Source organism: Drosophila gunungcola, unplaced genomic scaffold (genome assembly GCF_025200985.1).
Source record: "Drosophila gunungcola strain Sukarami unplaced genomic scaffold, Dgunungcola_SK_2 000060F, whole genome shotgun sequence".
Classification (NCBI taxonomy): domain Eukaryota; kingdom Metazoa; phylum Arthropoda; class Insecta; order Diptera; family Drosophilidae; genus Drosophila; species Drosophila gunungcola.
In genome coordinates, this window is record NW_026453223.1 from 585062 (window position 1) to 603155 (window position 18094).

The 18094-nt window shown below is 36.4% G+C and overlaps 1 protein-coding gene across 3 annotated transcripts; it reads left to right on the forward strand.

Annotated features, from left to right (window-relative positions):
• Window positions 1–2057: 2057 nt before the first annotated feature.
• LOC128264236 (uncharacterized) lies at window positions 2058–17061 on the forward strand. 3 transcript variants are annotated; one of them, XM_052999631.1, is made up of 5 exons: window positions 2058–2332; window positions 13970–14159; window positions 14229–14355; window positions 14423–15952; window positions 16449–17061. In XM_052999631.1, exons 2-5 carry the CDS (start codon window positions 13995–13997, stop codon window positions 16586–16588), a joined length of 1962 nt encoding a protein of 653 aa, XP_052855591.1. In that variant the 5' UTR covers window positions 2058–2332; window positions 13970–13994; the 3' UTR covers window positions 16589–17061. The 3 variants fall into 3 exon arrangements, with proteins under 3 accessions (XP_052855591.1, XP_052855592.1, XP_052855590.1); XM_052999632.1 differs by lacking the exon at window positions 2058–2332 and adding an exon at window positions 3067–3444; XM_052999630.1 differs by lacking the exon at window positions 2058–2332 and adding an exon at window positions 3067–3426.
• Window positions 17062–18094: the final 1033 nt, after the last annotated feature.

Here is an 18094-nt window from a genome sequence, read left to right on the forward strand (position 1 = left end):
TAGTAGTACTTGATTTCCATGCGCACGTACCGGCGGACACATGTACATATGTATGTGTTATGTATGTAACATATGTACATACATATGTACATAACACATTCCATATATAACATGCATTAGTTCAGCAATAAATGCACAGAATCGTTTTCGATTTGTTTGCCCATTTATCTCCGGCGAGTGCATTGTAATTTCTTTGGCCAACAGAGACGGTTAGCCAGAATGCGACGAAATGAAATGCGAAATGCCCGCCAAACCGCAACCACCTGTTGCAAAAGGGGCCAGAGCGAGGCGAAAAGTGCTCCCACAATGTCATGGGACCAATACACGGAGGAAAAGGAGACCCGCTTTTATATAGTGGGATTTACAATATATGTACATATGTATAAATATTAATGAAGCATATCAAAGCATATGGGGCGAGCCTGCCGATGCATCGTTTGCCTTTGATTTTAAAACTACAATTCCGAATATAATTTTTTATTGACCATTAAAAAATTAACTAAAATAATTAAAATAAGGTAAGGTAGGTAACTATCGACTTTTTATGGATTAACATTGAAGCCAAATGTTCAAAGAATGATTTAGGGTGCAGTACAACATTTGAGATTTGACCTTGAATTTATCAAAACTAGGACGTGATTGAAAATTTTCGGTTTCGAATTAGTGATCTGCAGATAGAAGCCTTTTACATTCATTAGCGCTTTTATTCATGCCTTTTAATTTAGTGTTTGCCTTTAAATATATTCTTCGCTTTTCCACTTTTTAATTTTTTGCAGTATTTATCAAACAAAAAACAAATTTGCAACATATTTAATTATTTTTTACATTTTTTTAACACTTTAATAAATTTGTCTTAGTGTGTGGCTAGTGTGTGTTTAGATGACTTAAAAACGATGACCGAGAGAGAGAGAGGGAAAGGTAGACTGTCGGAAACGAACGGACTAACTTACCGTTTCCAAGGAGTTTTTATGTGGGGAGAGCTTGTGGGAGTCGCATAGTGAGACACAGGGAGAGAGAGAGAGCGAGCAAGAGAGAGTGTGGGCTGCACAGTGGAACAATATCATTAATAGAAATAGGGTTGTGAGTCAGATCGATTAATTCGCTGACCATTTGGTAAATTATGGATGGAAGAACAGGTATAGACAATTGATTGATGGCTCGTTACCAACTGATTTATGGAAGCTTGGATTTTCCTTTTGCTGATAGTGGAACAGGTAAGCTTGTTTTTATAATCACTTTATTGCCGTTGTAAAAGAAAAAAGGATATGGAAAATCCTCGAATCCTTTTCTAGGGAAAAGATATTGTCTAATTATTCTTATTTTATGAGCGGTTTAATGATCATTAAGTGTGGTTAACCCCCGAAATCATCTTGGGTTTCAATAATTATTTTGGAAAGTCAGAATCTATTATATACACCAAACAAATTTCTTTACACAGTTCTAAAATATTTTTTGCACTCTGGTATACTGAATGAATAAATGCGAAATCATTTTCACTTCGCAATTATTGTTACATATATTCCAAGAGGTTCACGATTTACTTCTGGCATTCAACATATTTTTTCTTAAAACCTTCCACAAATGTATACATATTTTATATTTTGCCCTGTTAACTTTTACAAGTAATAGTTAAAGTTTTCCCCACGTGTATTGTTGGCAGTCTTCCGACCAATTAGTGATTGTAGCCCACCTGGCCTGAGACCTTTGAACTTGCTGTGTGGCCGACAAGTGGCAACAGTTGGTCGGTCCACACAGCGGCTCAATAAAAGATCACCGACTCGGTGATCTTGGTCTCTCTCTCTCTCTCTCTAACTCTGTCTAGTGATCTATGTATCTACACAGATAAAAAAAATAGGGCACTTTAAAGCCCAGAATATATTTTTAATATCATTATCATAAGGACATTTTTGAAAATATAGTTTTTTTTCTACATATACAATTTATGCGCCAATATTTGGCCCAAAATAATAGAAAAAATAATCAATGAGATGCACATATCATATATTTTTCCGTACAGTGAAAAGTCTCTCTTTTACATCGCTGAGATGTGAACATTCGCCAAATCGTAGACCACTGTTGAGCCGGGCCTCTGCGAGAGCGAAAGAGAGGGGGCGTCGTACTGAATGTTCCAGAGAAAGAGATGGCAGGTGCCCGGCAACTACTGCTAATTGGGATAGCTAAATGCGTCCTCTGCCGGGATTTCTGCTCCTTCTGCACTTGCTGTGCATCGTCTATTCTGCTGCTGCTGCTGCTGTTCCTGCCCACGCATCAAACGAAGAGCTCAGCACCTTCACGCTCTTCCCGCCCAGACTACACTGGGAAAAACTTGTTGGTAAGTTAGCATATTTTCTAACAAAAAAATAATTCGTTTTATCAATAATTGCGGTAAAAGTAAAAATTTTAAAATATCACAATTAATTCTTACTAGTATATGTAGAAGTGCTACATTAAAAATTATAGTGTACACTGCCATATGTAATTTAACCTCAAGCCCCTTTAAAAATGTGCTCCCTTTGAACTAAACTACGAATAAGAACATATTTAAAGTACCAAAGTATCCTTAATTTTCATCAGACAAATGTTTCTTAGTACAATGCGAGATGTAACTATTTGGGAATTATAAACACATAGAAAGGTGAGAAAAGAGAATAGATAGTAAGTTAGTCCCAGTTACCAAAGCAATGACTAAAAATAAGTATTAATGATATGTTATTATTGAAAAGTTTTGTAAATTACTTAAATTTATAAAAAAAAATTTAAAAATATATTTTACATAAATTGTTAACAAATATACCATACATGATGAACCATGATACCAGTGGGAAAAAATAAACAAAAAGCATATCTTAAAATTAGATAACATTTTCATATCGTTGATACAGTTATGAAAGTAATAATGAAAATTGTTTAGCTAATTAGTTAAGGATATTCTTAATTGAATGGGTTGACTGAAAGCCAAGAATTTTTTTCCTGTGCAGAGCCAGCTCTCTCCGGCCATCGCGCTCTCGCTCCGCAGCGTTGAGTTGCTTTGGCAGCCGTGAAATAATATGCTATAAAGCAGACCGCAGCAGTTCGCCAGCCGCAAGTCGACTGCTGGCCGCGTAACAGTAAACACACCCACGAGCGGGCCCCGATTTCGAATCCAAGTTCCACTGAAAAACGAACTGCCACGAGCAGAGCGAAAGAGTTTTTGTTTGCCAACAACAACACAAATATTGTGCTGGCCAAAACAGCTGAGCCGTATAGCTTTGTGTTTTGTTCTTTGGCACACCAGTAGCTGTTGTTAGCCGCAACGTGTGTTGTTTTATTTTTTTGCCGTGTATTTTATTTTCTCTGTGCTGCATCCCACAAGGAAAAGTGTCAAAATTAGCAGATCATCAAGTAATCTGCCATAACCAGAAACCAAATCGCCAAGAACAAGTCCCTGTAAGTTTCACTCAATAAGTGAATAAAGTGTTAAGTGGTCACCCCTCAAAGTCTGGTAGGATTCCTTGCGAACAGATCAGTTATATTAAGATAACTATTTTAATTGTTGTTATAATAAAATTAAAATATTTGCGACTTACAAGATCTGTGATATTACCAAATTTGTGAATAAATGAACTATTAGTAATGATCGTTTAAAATTTGATGGTTTTGGTTAACAAGATTTATGCCTTTGGATATTATACATACCCACATGTATATAAAGAGAAAACGACAGCATTTGTGATTTAAAATTAACAAATTAAGAATATACAAATTAAATATTAAAGACCGTTTAAAGCAACTGTGATTTTTGATCAAATATTTTTTTTTGTGTATTTTATTTTTTTCTTCTAAAATCCCTTTTCCAGCAGCCGGATTTTCTGATCCCGGGGAGAAAATTGAGTTTTGTCAAAGGTTTCAGCCTTTTTCAAGTCGGTTTATTTTTATCTAACCATCGCAGGGAGCTGAAAATGCTTACCAAATTGAATTACAACATTTTTATGATGTGATGTTATTTTTTTTTCCCCATTCCACATTCCTGCTTGCCAGGCCTCAGGTGCTGTCCTGTCCTGAATCCGGGTGCTGGATTTTCCAGCGGCAAGGAACCTTACAATCGACGATGAATGCATTTAAAAAAAACCGCTGGGTGTTGTTAAAACAAATTTCTTTAAACTTTTGAAGCACAAGAAATGCTAGAAGGCAGGAGATAATTACTTTGACTTGTGAATAATTTCAAGTTGATGTTTGAATGGGAACTTTATTTTATATACTTTGGTTAAATATAAAAAAAAAACTGATAAAAAAGGTTTTATTCCCATCAATAGAATCAATATTATTATATTGTAGGCAAATACTATATTGCTTGGCAAGAATAATAAAATCGTTATTATTTTATTAAATTACTATTAAGATGAATCAATCGATTTACCACGGTGTCATCTTATATATTAATTTGAAAATGAGCATTAATATTCTGGAACCCTAAAAATGCATCAAAAATGTTGTTTTTAAAGTCTGAGTAAGTTAACTCAAAATAATCGAAGGATTTTTTAAATAGACATTAAGAGAAAACGTAACTGAAGCAGGAGTATTATTATCGTTCCTTTTTTGGTTTCTTCTGGGAAATATTCCAGTCAAAGCATAGTTCAACATATGTATGTGTTTATTTTATTAAGAAGCGACTTCACACCATCCACAAGCCATTGAAAAGCAGCAGCTATCTGACTTCGGTTGCCAAGGTTTTGTCGTTACAAGAGCAGCCAGCAAACAAAGCTGGCAAAATACTGGATGGCTGACAGAGTTTTCCTAATTAACCCACTGCCCCCGAGGTAACCTGTTGCAATGCAACGGATAAACAAAAGAATTTTGGCTCTGCAACAGGGGATTCTAAGTGCATTGAGCTGGAAAATTGATGGGAAATTTCGCATTTAATTAGAGTCTCAATAGAATCAGCAGTTATAAGCTGCTTACGTGTATTTCCCCCCTGCTGGAATTATGCACTCAACCAAAAGACCCCAGTCCAAAGGTTAACGACAAGTCGAGAGTCTCGAGAGTCGTTGAATCGTGGGCGATAAGCCTTAAAATTCTTGCAGATAGTTAGTTGGGCTAATTCATTGGGAAATTCAATTGTTTTATTGTTCCTTGCCTCTTCTTACAGCACTTCTCTCAGAGCGTAATGCAATAAACTTATTAGGAAATATTTTGAATTAAACCAAATTTGAATACATATTTTGAGATTGACTTTTCTTTTTGCCTTAGTAACATGCCTTCTTGGTATTTCGCTTAGAATGTTCGTGCCAAAATGGTTTAGTTAGAGTTAAACACACTGTACACTGATAAAAAAAGGGAATAGCAAAAATAGATATCTGACTATTGAAAATGTATATTAAATATTAAAATTAAATATAAAATCATAATATTAATATTACTGTATGTGCATATTAAGGCACATATTTAACATTTAAATGAATGTAAAAAGTATAAAGTTTATAATGGTTTCCATTTGATTTAAATGCATTTTATTTAAGTTAAATACGGTTTCAATTTAAATTAATTTTTCAGATATTTAAATCAAATCCGAAAATAGTCAAATGAAAAATGAAAACAATTTAACAAAACATATTTAAAAAATTAAAAACCGCGATGGATAAAACTTAAAGGGAAATTATTTAATTATGTTCTTTTAGAAATATTTTAATTAAGTTAAGTATTATGTTAATTGTTATGTTAAGTGTTTTGATACATTGCTAAAAAAAAAAATCATCTTATAGTGTTTGGTTGATGCAAAAACAAACTGTATGTATACACATACCTTTCAGCCCGCCAGTTAATATATCAAATATTATTATTTGGAAACCAAGTTAAGCCATAACCCATATTTTTTGGTTTATTTAAATAAGAATTTTGATTATAGAACAATTCTTTTCCCAGTGACCCGATCCCGACCCTTGTGGCAGATCGTGTGTCAGACACTCGTCTTGTTTGACAGCACACCCAAGTGGAATTAGCATTTAGGGATTGAAACTGGAACCAATGGCCAGTTAGCCCAAGAGCATTGCTGGGATTGGTTTTGGGTTTCACGAGTGCACTGGCCCTGCACTTCACTTCAGTTCACTTCTCCTTCTCCAGCACCTACTCTTCATTTAACTTCACGGAAGGCACTTGGGAGTCGGGTTGAAGTGTACGTGAGTTTATTCGGCTGAATGAGACTGAGCCAAACAAAAAATAGAGACTCGAAAAAATTAAACAAAGTAAAAAAAATAAAATAAAAGAAGTGCCTAGGAATGGCCTGAAATGTGCATTAAACGCTTTGCATAGGCAAGCGACATGGACATGGGGATTGTGCCGGAGATTGACATTCCCATTCCCATTCCCATTTCCATACCCATCCCGATTCCCATTCCCATTCCCATTCCCATTTTCAGTCGGATTCACACAACACAGCACAACCACACACATGTGAGAATGTGCCGGGTGTTGGGATTATTTTGTGGCCGAGCGGGTGCTGAGGGCAATAACAATCATTCGAAATGCGCCTTAAAATAGCAAGCCCCGAACCCGAACACGTTGCTCATAATCTCAGATGCAATTGAGTGCTGCCAGCCAGCCAGCCAGTCCACCAGCGAATGAATGATAACTTTGTCCAGGCCCACTGGAGTATTAATAGCCATTTTTAGTCTCCATTCAAACCAAGCATGACGCGCTGCCATTGCCATACCAGACTAGACCAGAAAAAAACAAAGCCCAAAAAACAAACTAAATCACAGACAAACTTCACTTGGCAAACATATCGGAGTATTGGCTTAAATTAATTAATTATGCCCTGAAACTCAGAACTTATTTTTTTCGATTGCTTGCACTATATCTCACATCAAAATAAAGTAGCCATCGAATCAAAGCTATTTTTACAAGATTTTTAAACTATTGAGAGGGTAAAAAATGTGTATAAATCGGAACCAATTATAAAGTTTAAATATGATTTTTCATAAACTTATATCTTTTTAAATTGTATAAAAATCATTTAAATTAAAAAAAAAAAAAACAAAATAAGACTCCCACAGTTCATAAAAGGTTTTAAAAAAAAGGTTCATGTAATAACTATTTTCTATCCCTGGTATTAACCTTTAAAAGTATTAAAAATAAAATTATTAGAAAACTGCATATATTATGTAAATTTTAGTCAATTTTTTTCAAATAAAATTTAAAGCAAATTTAGAACTACAGCCAATATAAGTATTTTAAAGTAAGCTAACATAAATTACAACAAACTTTATTGTATTTGACATTTTTCTTATGCCCAATGATAGCTTGAGTAAGCGAAGTTCCACTGTATTTCATGACGCACTGTGTTCCGAGTGCTTTTTCTACTCTGGTTTTGGTTTTATGCGTTTTGCAATTTATTTACACCAGCTTTACAAGAGTAGCAGGCGCCAACTTCGGAATTGGAAAAAGAACCTGGGGTCTTTATTGGGGCTTACGATTCGTCGCGTACAGTACACAAATGAACCCTAATTGAACACCTTAATGCCGTAAAATGCATGCAAACTGATTTGTCGAAGACTTTCCTTCATAACCATTGATCTCCGAAACCGGTTTTTCTCCTATATGCATACAAATCATTTCCTCTAAGCTGCGCTTTTAGCTCTATTGCACTCACAAACTCTAAGTACGCCTTCAAACGCGATCGCTTGTGTTCATTGACAAATGTTTACAAGCGTTTACAATTAGGAAACATTTTTAGAAAAAACGTTAAGATAAGTTGTTAGCACACAAGCTAAAAAGAAAAGGCATCAACTGTCATTCAAATGTGTTTAAAACTTAAAAACAAATTATTTAACTGTGATATTACTATGCAAACTTCTTGAAATATTATTTAAACTGAAATAAATAAAAATACTTAAAAAAAAAAAACAAACACTTTGAAGTTAATAAAAGTATAAATCTATTAAATATACAAAAAACAAATACAAATACAAATGTACAAAATGTTTTAATCACTGGTTTCAAAAGCGGGGTGAAATTATTTGTTTTGACTTTGAACCTCAAGCAGATCAAAGCGCAATCTGTATATACAATTTTTTGAAAAAGTGATAGATGATATCTCTTCTAAAGCCTACAAAAACTTCCATCCACAAAAGAAGGTGATTATGATTTTATTTATGTATATATTGACTGACGAGGAGTTTCACTTTTGAGTGCAATGATGAGTGAAGTGTTTGGCTTTTACAGAGATGTGCTGCTACGCAACAAAGTTTACTTTTAACGAGATTCTATATATATATACATGCTCGTATTTGATCAGCTGAAACATTGGCGTTCTCTCACTTTTCTCATTAGCAGCGAATCAATTACGCTCATATCTCTGAGCTTTAATCAATTCTCATTGACACAATTTAATTGAAGCGTTTGCTTGTGAAATAAAACGATCTGAGCGACAAATGGTTGACGCCTCTTGCCATAACTATTTACCAGTGTCTACACATACTGCATGTGAGTGAACACTCATATGTTGTATATACAATTCGATTCCGTTTATAACACACACACAGCAAAGCGATTAATCTCAATTAGAGGCCAATTGGCTGAGCAAAAATGCTGGAGAAAACTTCCGTTGCGTGTGGAAAACACTTGAAGAAAACTTTCTTAGGTTGATATATTAAAGCAATAGATTGAGATTTTTACAGAAGTATAAACTTTGTTTATCTAAGAATGATTAATTGCCTACCACTTCTCTTTGCGATAATTTAAATATTTGACTTTTTTATCCCATAAAATTAAACGCTATTTATATATCAAGTTTCTTAGTCCCCGAAATCCTTGTGAAATCTCACATTTATTGCATTTTTTTGAGTGTATCAATGGGAAGCTTGTTCGATGCTTGTTCGCCCATTAGCTGCACCTGTTCTACACGCTCGCTCCCTTGTATTTTTTCTGTGCCTGAGTGTGCATGTCGTGAACTTGAGAAGGTACAAGTGTTTTCACTATTTGTCTTCTGGCTCCGTTTGGTCCCGACCGGAGATAACCGATCGAACCTAATCAATAGTGCCGCCGCCATTGAGGGCCCTATCTATCCACCTCCCCGAAGTGAGTCATCAGTCCCGAATAGCTGCCATACGATTGCGATAAGGCTTAGGAAGCGGTAGACCCACGAATTGGTGCACAGAAAGAAAGAACACAGCACATCCAATTCATTGAAATAAACTATAAAACGTTTTTAGGAACACAGATTATTCCTACACCAAAAAAATTGTTATAGAAACCAAACTATTTTGACATGAATTTTAAACTATTGATCTATCTGTGATCAGTTTTTCAATTAGATGAGTAATAAATTAATTTCAGGAAAGTATCGAAATAAAACTTATGTGGTTTTAAAATAAGGTCTTAGACTACAGTTTTAGGCTCTTCGGTATAATTATTATTTAGTATTGAATTAATACTTATACTTAAAGGTACCGGTCGTTCAAAAACTATGTATTATACTTTATTAAATACACTAGTCAGAAAAATTAAAAAAAGAAGATAACCTATAACCGAAATTCAACTAAAAAAATTAGCTTAAAGGTGTCAATAATAACATTGTCAACCACAAGAATTTTCATGTTGATATATGTTTTCAATTAAATAACTTCAAACTTGCCATTTTTTTCAAGTGTAGTGCCGGTTTGTAATACAATATTCCAGATTTTCGACAACACAGCACGTGTTTTCCCAAAAAAAAGGCCTCGTATGCTGCCATCATGGTTCTTATCTGAGCAATGCGAAAAGTATTTGCCAATCCTTGGGCATTCAGCATACCGAATCGGTTCTTCTGGGTTTCGAGGTTGTTGTAAGAATGCGTCTTTGTTTGGCGAAGTAAGCAATACTCGATGTTCCATTTGTTCTGGCCTGGCCTGGCCTGGCCTTATCGTACGAAAGATAAAGCCATTCGGCGGCAATAAACCCAGCGAATCCCTTTGTTTATTGACTTCTTCGACGCCCTCATTGTAATGCAAATTTATAGGCACAAGCGCATTAACAGCGGGCAGGTGATCCCAAAATAGGTCTAACTACTATATCAACAGATTTTTGAATTTTTGAATTTATATTTTTTTGTATTTTTATCGGCGTGAATTACGAAACAATGTCAAATTGCCCAAATTTCTGCCGCCTGCTACTGAAATAGTTGACAGCACTGTTCAACTTTATCTGAGCTCTCGTCTTTCTCTGAAAGCAGCATGAGTCTTTGCTTTTCTACACAAAAATTGTTGTCCATGCGGCATGACTGCGCAAAATACAATGCAATTAATATGAAAACATCGACGACAAATTGCGGAAGCCGCTCACCTCTGCTCCGATCCCAAGGGCGTAACCAAAATGTTTTTAAGGGGGAGAGGGTGCGAAACTACTTTTTCCAGTTTACTTTTTGTAATGCCACCTTTTCTATACGTGTTTATTTGAATGTAACCCCCAAATTCCCCCCTGCCTACACCACTGGTCCACCTGTCCCGAAACCACTAAACCGGAATGTTGTGGATCGCTCGATCGCTCCAACTTGCTCGATATTCCAACTCTGAGCGAAAGTTTTGCTCTAATACTCTTACGCTGGGGGAGAGCATTTTTGAGTAGAAGATTGTCATGCCATGACTTGGCAACTCGTGTAATAAGTAAGCGTTTGTTTCTACTACTTGGCCTACACACTTCCTATATGCTAACAGTGTAGTTGTTTATTTTAATTGATATCGCATTGATATTCTTTTTAAACAGTACAAATTTGAGTTGGATAAATTGATACAGTCACGTGAATATTTAGTATTAAGTTGGTCACCAACATTACCAACATTACATTTTACAATGTTTCATCATTTTATCATTAATGTTTTTGAAACCCTTTGAAGGTGTTAAACTAACATGTCAGATTTAAATTTAAAATATTATATAACGACACATAAATGACTAGGTTTTTTTTTTATGTAACCTTTTAAAGTACAAACTAAGAAATGTCTATTAAGTAGGAATTTTACAACCATTTGTTTGATTGCAGTTGCATGTATCATGCATCTTTAAACTAAATGTCAAATAAACTTTCTGTAAACGGAAAAAAACATATCAAGTCTTTATACACATTCTGATTTTGTATTTGAGATATTGATTTCATATTTAAAACCAAGTAAAATTGTCAAAAAGCCCATTTGCCAACTTAATTGTTTTTAAATTAATTAGCGCCCATACTTCTTAGTTTCATTTTTATACTGAAGACTCTTAAGCTGTCTTCTAAGGTATTTATTTTTGACCACATAAGTCATATTTTGATACTTTCATGGTATTAATTTGATATTCATCTTGTTCATGTAACAATTGCTGTGTTACTTTGACAATATTTTTTTGGGTGTAGAGACAATAACTTTTTTTTGTTGAATTCTCATAGTGCATTTGTGGCTTCGTTTTGTGAATGTCGCCAGACTCCCTTTCGAGTTTTCTCTCAGTTGATCGATTGCCGGGAGTTGTGGCGAGTCTGCCAAGTGCCATCGTTGGGGGCTATGGTGCTGTGCCCCGAAACAAAACCCGTCCCTCGATCCCAGACTCAGGTTTAGGGCGTCAATTTATGGCACGCTTCGATGAAGTTCAATGACAATTTGGATGAGGGCAAAGGGGGATTTCGGGGACCAAGCTAATGTTGTCTGAATGAAGACTTATCCCGAGTGTCGTGACTGTCGACTGCACTGGCTGCACTCGTCCTCGCATTATCGATGCATTAAAAACGAGATGCCATGCTGATGAGATCCGCGATTCACGTTCTCCGATCTGTGCTTTTATTTTTACAGCATGTCTTTTGATTACCACAAGAACCGAACGATGACAACGATGGTCCGGTCTGGCGGCTTTTACACATCGCTCCTTTTCTGTTCCTACTATGATGACGATGATGACGATGATGAACACACCCGCTAAGTGATTTCCCTTCAAGATCGTTCAATTGCATCAGAGGAGGAAGCGTGCTTTGCATACCAAAACTCTGTGTGTGTCGCACCCATCATTATGGCAAAAATCGAAGAATAGAAAATGTGGCAATATCTATGATAGAGCCACTCGATTAGACCCGCCCGTCGCGTTCATAAATGCCTTTGACAGTCATATAATGGCTCCAACAATTCAGTACAGCTATCTTTTGCGATCCCAATTAGCAATTAGAGCATTATCTCCCATACAAGAGTTGTTAAGGGTGTGCCATCGATATAGGTATATTGTAGATAGGACACACAAAATTGTGATAAATGTCGATGAAGTCTGATGACAGCTTTCCCTATATTTAGTGTAATTTGGAAAAACGCCGGATGCGAATATGTTGTTGTCCCAAGTGGTGTTCATTTGTTAATACGTTAGACAAATCTAAACGCCCAGTAATCAGTGGTAGGGTTGGGTATTTAACTACCTTTTAGAATTCTAAAAATGTGTTACTCAATGAAAATGGGTTTGATACTTCTGGAGTTTACACACTTCTTCTGGTTTTTGATTTATTTAACACTTAACACTCTAAAATTGTGGAGAACATGGGAAAATCCGAAATAGACATAATTCTTACCCAGTAGCACTAATTGTTTTACAAACAAAAGTTCCCTTAATGCAATACTAAGTTTTAAAAACTATTATAAATTTGCAAACGTCATAAAAACGTGGAGTTTTTAATATTTTATTTGTAAATTTGTTTTATATCAGCCTTTAGGTAACTCACAAAGAAGCTTTCCGTTTTCTTAAAAAAAAAGTAGTAATTTGCAAGGAAAAATATGACACTGACGGATCATATCGTAATAGATCGGTCTCTAATTAACACATTTTTCTCTCTCTGCTTGTTATTCTCATTATAAGTTGGTCGTGAATTTGCTAACATATTAATATAACCTGATAAGTAAGTGATTGGGTTTATAGAAAGTTTATTTTATAATATTTAAGACTTAATATGGGAGGAACATATAGAATACCTCCAATAATAGTAGTGTACATATATAATTGTGTTCCCTAATCTAATGTTCTTATATAGGAATTTAAAAAAAGTTGCCTTACGTATTTAACTGTGTTTATTGGAAAGTTAGCTTAATGAGAAGGTGTGATTTAAAGCAATATACACATTTAATTGGAGTTCCTAATTATAACACAACTTTTTAAACTTTGTCATCACACATTGCACTCCCTAGGGAGTAGACACCGACCATGGTAGTCAAACTCATCAGGTAACAACTTTGTGAAAAAGTTAAGATAACCAACGCTTAAAATGACCTTGAGTTTGAACTCCAAAATGTGTATATTTTTTATCCATAAAATTGTTTAAGTTAAATAGGCTATTTAAATATTGGTTCGCTAATCAATAGCAATTATAAAAATGAACCCAAAATTGTAATATTGAAATTTAAATATTAATAAATTGTTAATGGCGAGTACAATTTTAACGATACACTCTCATAAATAAGCACTTTTTTCATAAACACTATGCCATTAAAAAGACAATCAAACACTTTTAAAAATGTTAATTTCAATATTACAATTTTAGATAAAGAATAAATATCTGGCTCTTTCGGTTCAAAAGATATTTAAATTCAATTTTTATGTAAATTTTTATTTAAAAAAAATTGAACAATTTATAATAAAAATTAAAAATAAAAGTTATGGTTCAATTTTCATTATGAACTGAAAATAAAAGATAGGGTTAAATTTTTGTATAAAAATGGAAATTGATTAATTATTTATTATTTTTGATTTTTATAATTTAAATTAATTTTAATAATTACGAAAAAAATAATTTTTATATTTTAATTTTTTTAATGCAAATTTTAATGGTTTATCTGTTAATATATTTAAATTTACATTGGTTCATTGCTCTTATTATTAAAGCAGTTTGAGAACAAAGATTTTCAATCACACCAGTAGGCTAAGTTCGTACCGCCTTCAAGAATAAAAAATTGCCCAAGCACAAAGCCACATAGCAGAACACCACCCAATCTCATTAATCAACGTCTTGCACTTTCAGGATCACATCATATCGCAGCGACACAATGGAGAAATCCAGCTTAACGGAGAAGAATCGCACCCATGTGTACAATGACACAACGCGACCGAAGAAACCGAAGCGTCGCGACAAGAGCGATCTGGGTCCGGATTTCGTGGCGCCCGACGGAGGATGGGGCTGGGTGGTCTGCCTGGCAGCCGGCTTAAACAACGTGAGTGATACACATAGATCAGGATAAATATATGCAGACATTAGTGGTATGCCCCCTTTCGCTTCGCAGTTCTTCCTTTTCCCAGCCCTGCAGCAATATGGCTTGATATACAGGGTGCGCATGCATTCATTGGGCTTTGATGCCAAGCAAACGACGACTATTGTGAATGTGGTGATGGCCATCTCCTCGCTAGTGGGTAAGTTTGCCATCTCCAGGGATCACAAAATGATATATTGATATTGATATATACCCTTCACCCATAGGCATTGTCAATGGAGCCATGTTCCGTCGTTTCACGTTTCGGCAGGTGGCTCTGACCGGCACCACTTTGGCCTTTCTGGGCATCTTTATGTCGGCCTTTTGCACCACCTTCTGGCAGTATATCCTCTGCCTTTCGGCGGTCTATGGCATTGGTTTGGGCCTGGCCATGGCGGCCACCTCGCTGGCGGTCAATACGTACTTCAAGCAGAAGAGACGACGCGCCACGGGATTTTCATGGACAATCACGGGACTGGGTCCCATATTCTTTCCCCAGGTGTCCACCTTCCTGCTAAGCTACTACGGCGCCCAGGGCAGCATTCTGATCTACGCTGGAATCGGCATGAACGCCATCCTTTGTGCATTGACCCTCCAGCCAGTGTTGTGGCATGTTAAGAAGCCCGAGAAACCCATCGCAGTGGTGATTGAGGGCGTGGCCGAAACGGAAAAGCTACACACCGATTTGCTGGAGGCCAATGGCAATCTACTGGCGCCCAGCAATGATCCCTGGAAGGATTACGAGTGCAAGTACTGTCAGTATCAGAAGCGTGCCAAGCGCGGCATCTTCTCCTCCCAATACCTATTCAATGTGGACGATCCGGAGAGGCCTGGCTACGAGATCACCGAACCGGGAACTCCGATGTTGGCCCGTGCCAACGATGGCTGGTTTGGATCAAAGCTTTCACTGACCTCGGAGAACACACCCCGGTATCGCACTCGCCAAGCGCTGATGCGTCAGGTTTCCTCCAGAAGTCGTGAGAATCTTGATAAACTGGAGCAGAATAGGGAGGAACTGGGTGGTCAGGAGCCCACCACACCAGTGGCACTGTACAAGCCGAATTACTTCAATCGCGAGCGCGAGGACATGGATCGCTATGCCAGCAAGACGAGCGTCTATTCCCGACCTGGTCAGGAGGAGCTCCTGCGATGCACCTGCGCCGAGGACAAGGCCCTGTTGCAAAAGACCGCCGAGTCGCTTCGGGTGGACCTCCTAAACAATCTGGCCGATGTTGAGACCGAGGAGGTGGCCAAGAAGAACATGACCTTCTTCCAGAAGGTGAGCAAATTCTTCGATTTGGATCTGCTGCGGGACTTGACCTTCGTCAATTTGGCCGTTGGCATGAGCATCATGATGTTTGGCGAGATGAACTTCTCGGTGCTGACGCCATTCATACTGAATAGCTTCGGGTACACGGACTCGCAGATCTCGTTGGTCATGTCCCTGCTCGCCTGCATGGACATATCGGTGCGATTCCTCGCCCCGCTTGCCCTCGAGAAGGTGAAACTGGACAACCGAGTGCTCTTCGCCTTCGGCATCCTCTGCATCGCTGCGGGCCGCGTGGTGGTGTCCTTCACCAATTCCTACGAGGTCATGATCGGCGTCTTTCTGCTGATCGGTTTCGGCAAAGGTTTCCGCACCATCTTCTCGCCACTCATCATACCCAGCTATGTCCCGCTGAATCGTTTGCCAGCCGCCTCCGGTCTGCAGCTCATCTTCAACACGATGTTCTCCTTCGCCATGGGCCCCATTCTTGGTGAGTTTTTAATTATTAAATAGTTAATCAAAATGTGATTCGTTCGTTTAGTTAAATATGTAGACAAAAATGCGAGCTGCGCATTCAAAAAAAAAAAAAAAACCACATCAACAATATATATATTGGTTGATCGATTAATTATATCTTAAATACATATGCTAGCTTATGATTTTTAAAGAACTGGCTTTGAAAAATTTTAGAAGCTTAACCATCCGCTCGACATTATAACTGGCGATAGATTTTTCCTAAAAGAAGTTAAAATTTTAAATTAAATTGTTTGTAAAGTTTTAAATTAAACAAGATTTAAACGATTTAAAATCCGGTTTATTTGAATTTATCTATCATGTGTTTACCATATCAAAAATAACAAATTCTTATTTTTTTGTCCGATAACTTCTTAAAAGCTGTCAATGGTAAATTGTATTTTAAACTCACAATTGCTTGTTAAAGACTACTTAAACTAATAGATAACCTTCCATCGATCATTTATTTGCAGGAATCCTGACGGAGGCCTTCGGCTATGCCGCCACCATTCACACCATCAACGTGCTCACTTGCTTGGCCCTGCTGCTTTGGGCCACAGAGGGTGCGGTGCGGCGCATTTTGGGAATTCACTCCAAGGGTCTGGGTCAATAGAAGCAGCATTTCTACTAAACCTAACTGGAACTGCGGCGGCGAGAAGGAGTTTGAAAGCTTCGCCGGAACTGAACTACTTGCATGTCCATCCCAGTGTGCGAGATCATAGCTCAATTGGAGCTGTAGACATAGCCTAGTCCATACTTCCCAATCGATTTGTGTGTGTGCATAGTATTACTTGAGCACGAGGCGCCGGTGTGGCTCGTACTTAAAGATACCTAAGAAACATAAATCTTAACTAGCTCGTAATCACCCATCGCTACCTTAACTTACGGTCAATTTTGTTTGTAGCTTTTGATACTCTTACTAGACTTATTAAATGTACTTAGTGATATGTTATAAGTGTATAAATGTTCCACAATTGATAAATATATGTATATTAGTTAGAAAAGAATGTAGTTTTCCGGAATTGCGGCACTGGTGTCCACTTCCTGTTAAATGATTAATTTAAAATACATCTTGGTTGAAACACATGGCCTAATTATTTCTATTGATCTGAATTTGGATATTATCCCCCCCACCGTTTTCTATGCATTGGCATTGGTAGTGCAAGTATGGGATTACAGTATTGGGATGCGGATTGAGGGGTAGTACTATGGTAATGGTATTAACCTGGCGATATAAAATGAAACAAAAATGGTGCTTCTATTTTTAAATCTTGGATTATTGGTAAAGCATGTAGTAACAGATTCATCCGTATGGAAAAAATTACAAATTTCGGATAGAAGACGAAGCCATCAAAGCAAAAATCTCATATTACATCTTGTTGAACTAAAAATTAACAATACATTCTCGCAAAGAATTTGTATGGCTGAATATTTGGTATTTGTGATATCATTGTAAACACAAATATTTGCATATTTTCAACTACTCAATTTTAAATCAGATTTGTAGGTTTGTTTACTACAATATTTTGAATCAGGCACCAATATATTCTGCAATAATTGAAGATCCATTTTTTCTCTCATCAGCCCAATAAGTATTCTATACCGAAAAAACTCGGTGAAACTGTTGTATCTTTTAGGGTTACAAAAAAAAGGTTAACAAAAATGGAAAATCTTTTAGGGTGCATTTTGGAATCGATAAATTGGTTATTCTAATTTAAAGACCTTTTTAAACCGACTACTACAATTCCTAAATGTAGCTCATTTTAAAACAAATTAAGTGACAAAACTAACTAAAGGTCGAATAGAATTTTGTTATTGACAATTTCAGTTGAAATTTGTTAAGTGTATACACTAATTTCAATTTAATACATTTATTTCACAATCACTTAGTCCCACATAACATTTAATTTTTTGACAAATTTATTTTTACATTTCAACTTTAGTTTCATAAATTGTTTAATTTTACAAGTAAAATTTCTATTCGATGGAACTTCCATAGAATTATAATGGTGACGGAATACATCTTTGCAGAATTTGGAAATCTTAAAACCTTGATAATCATAATTTAAAAATGTTAGGAACCAAACATTGGCAATCTAGATTCCGTTAAAACGGGCAA

What these genes read in the sequence shown, in the direction of transcription:
- LOC128264236 (XM_052999631.1), top strand. Translation starts at nt 13,995, where the DNA reads ATGGAGAAATCCAGCTTAACGGAGAAGAATCGCACCCATGTGTACAAT. An exon ending in GGCCATCTCCTCGCTAGTGG is followed by an intron (nt 14,356 to 14,422) that starts GTAAGTTTGCCA and finishes CTTCACCCATAG; the next exon opens with GCATTGTCAATGGAGCCATG. An exon ending in CGCCATGGGCCCCATTCTTG is followed by an intron (nt 15,953 to 16,448) that starts GTGAGTTTTTAA and finishes ATTTATTTGCAG; the next exon opens with GAATCCTGACGGAGGCCTTC.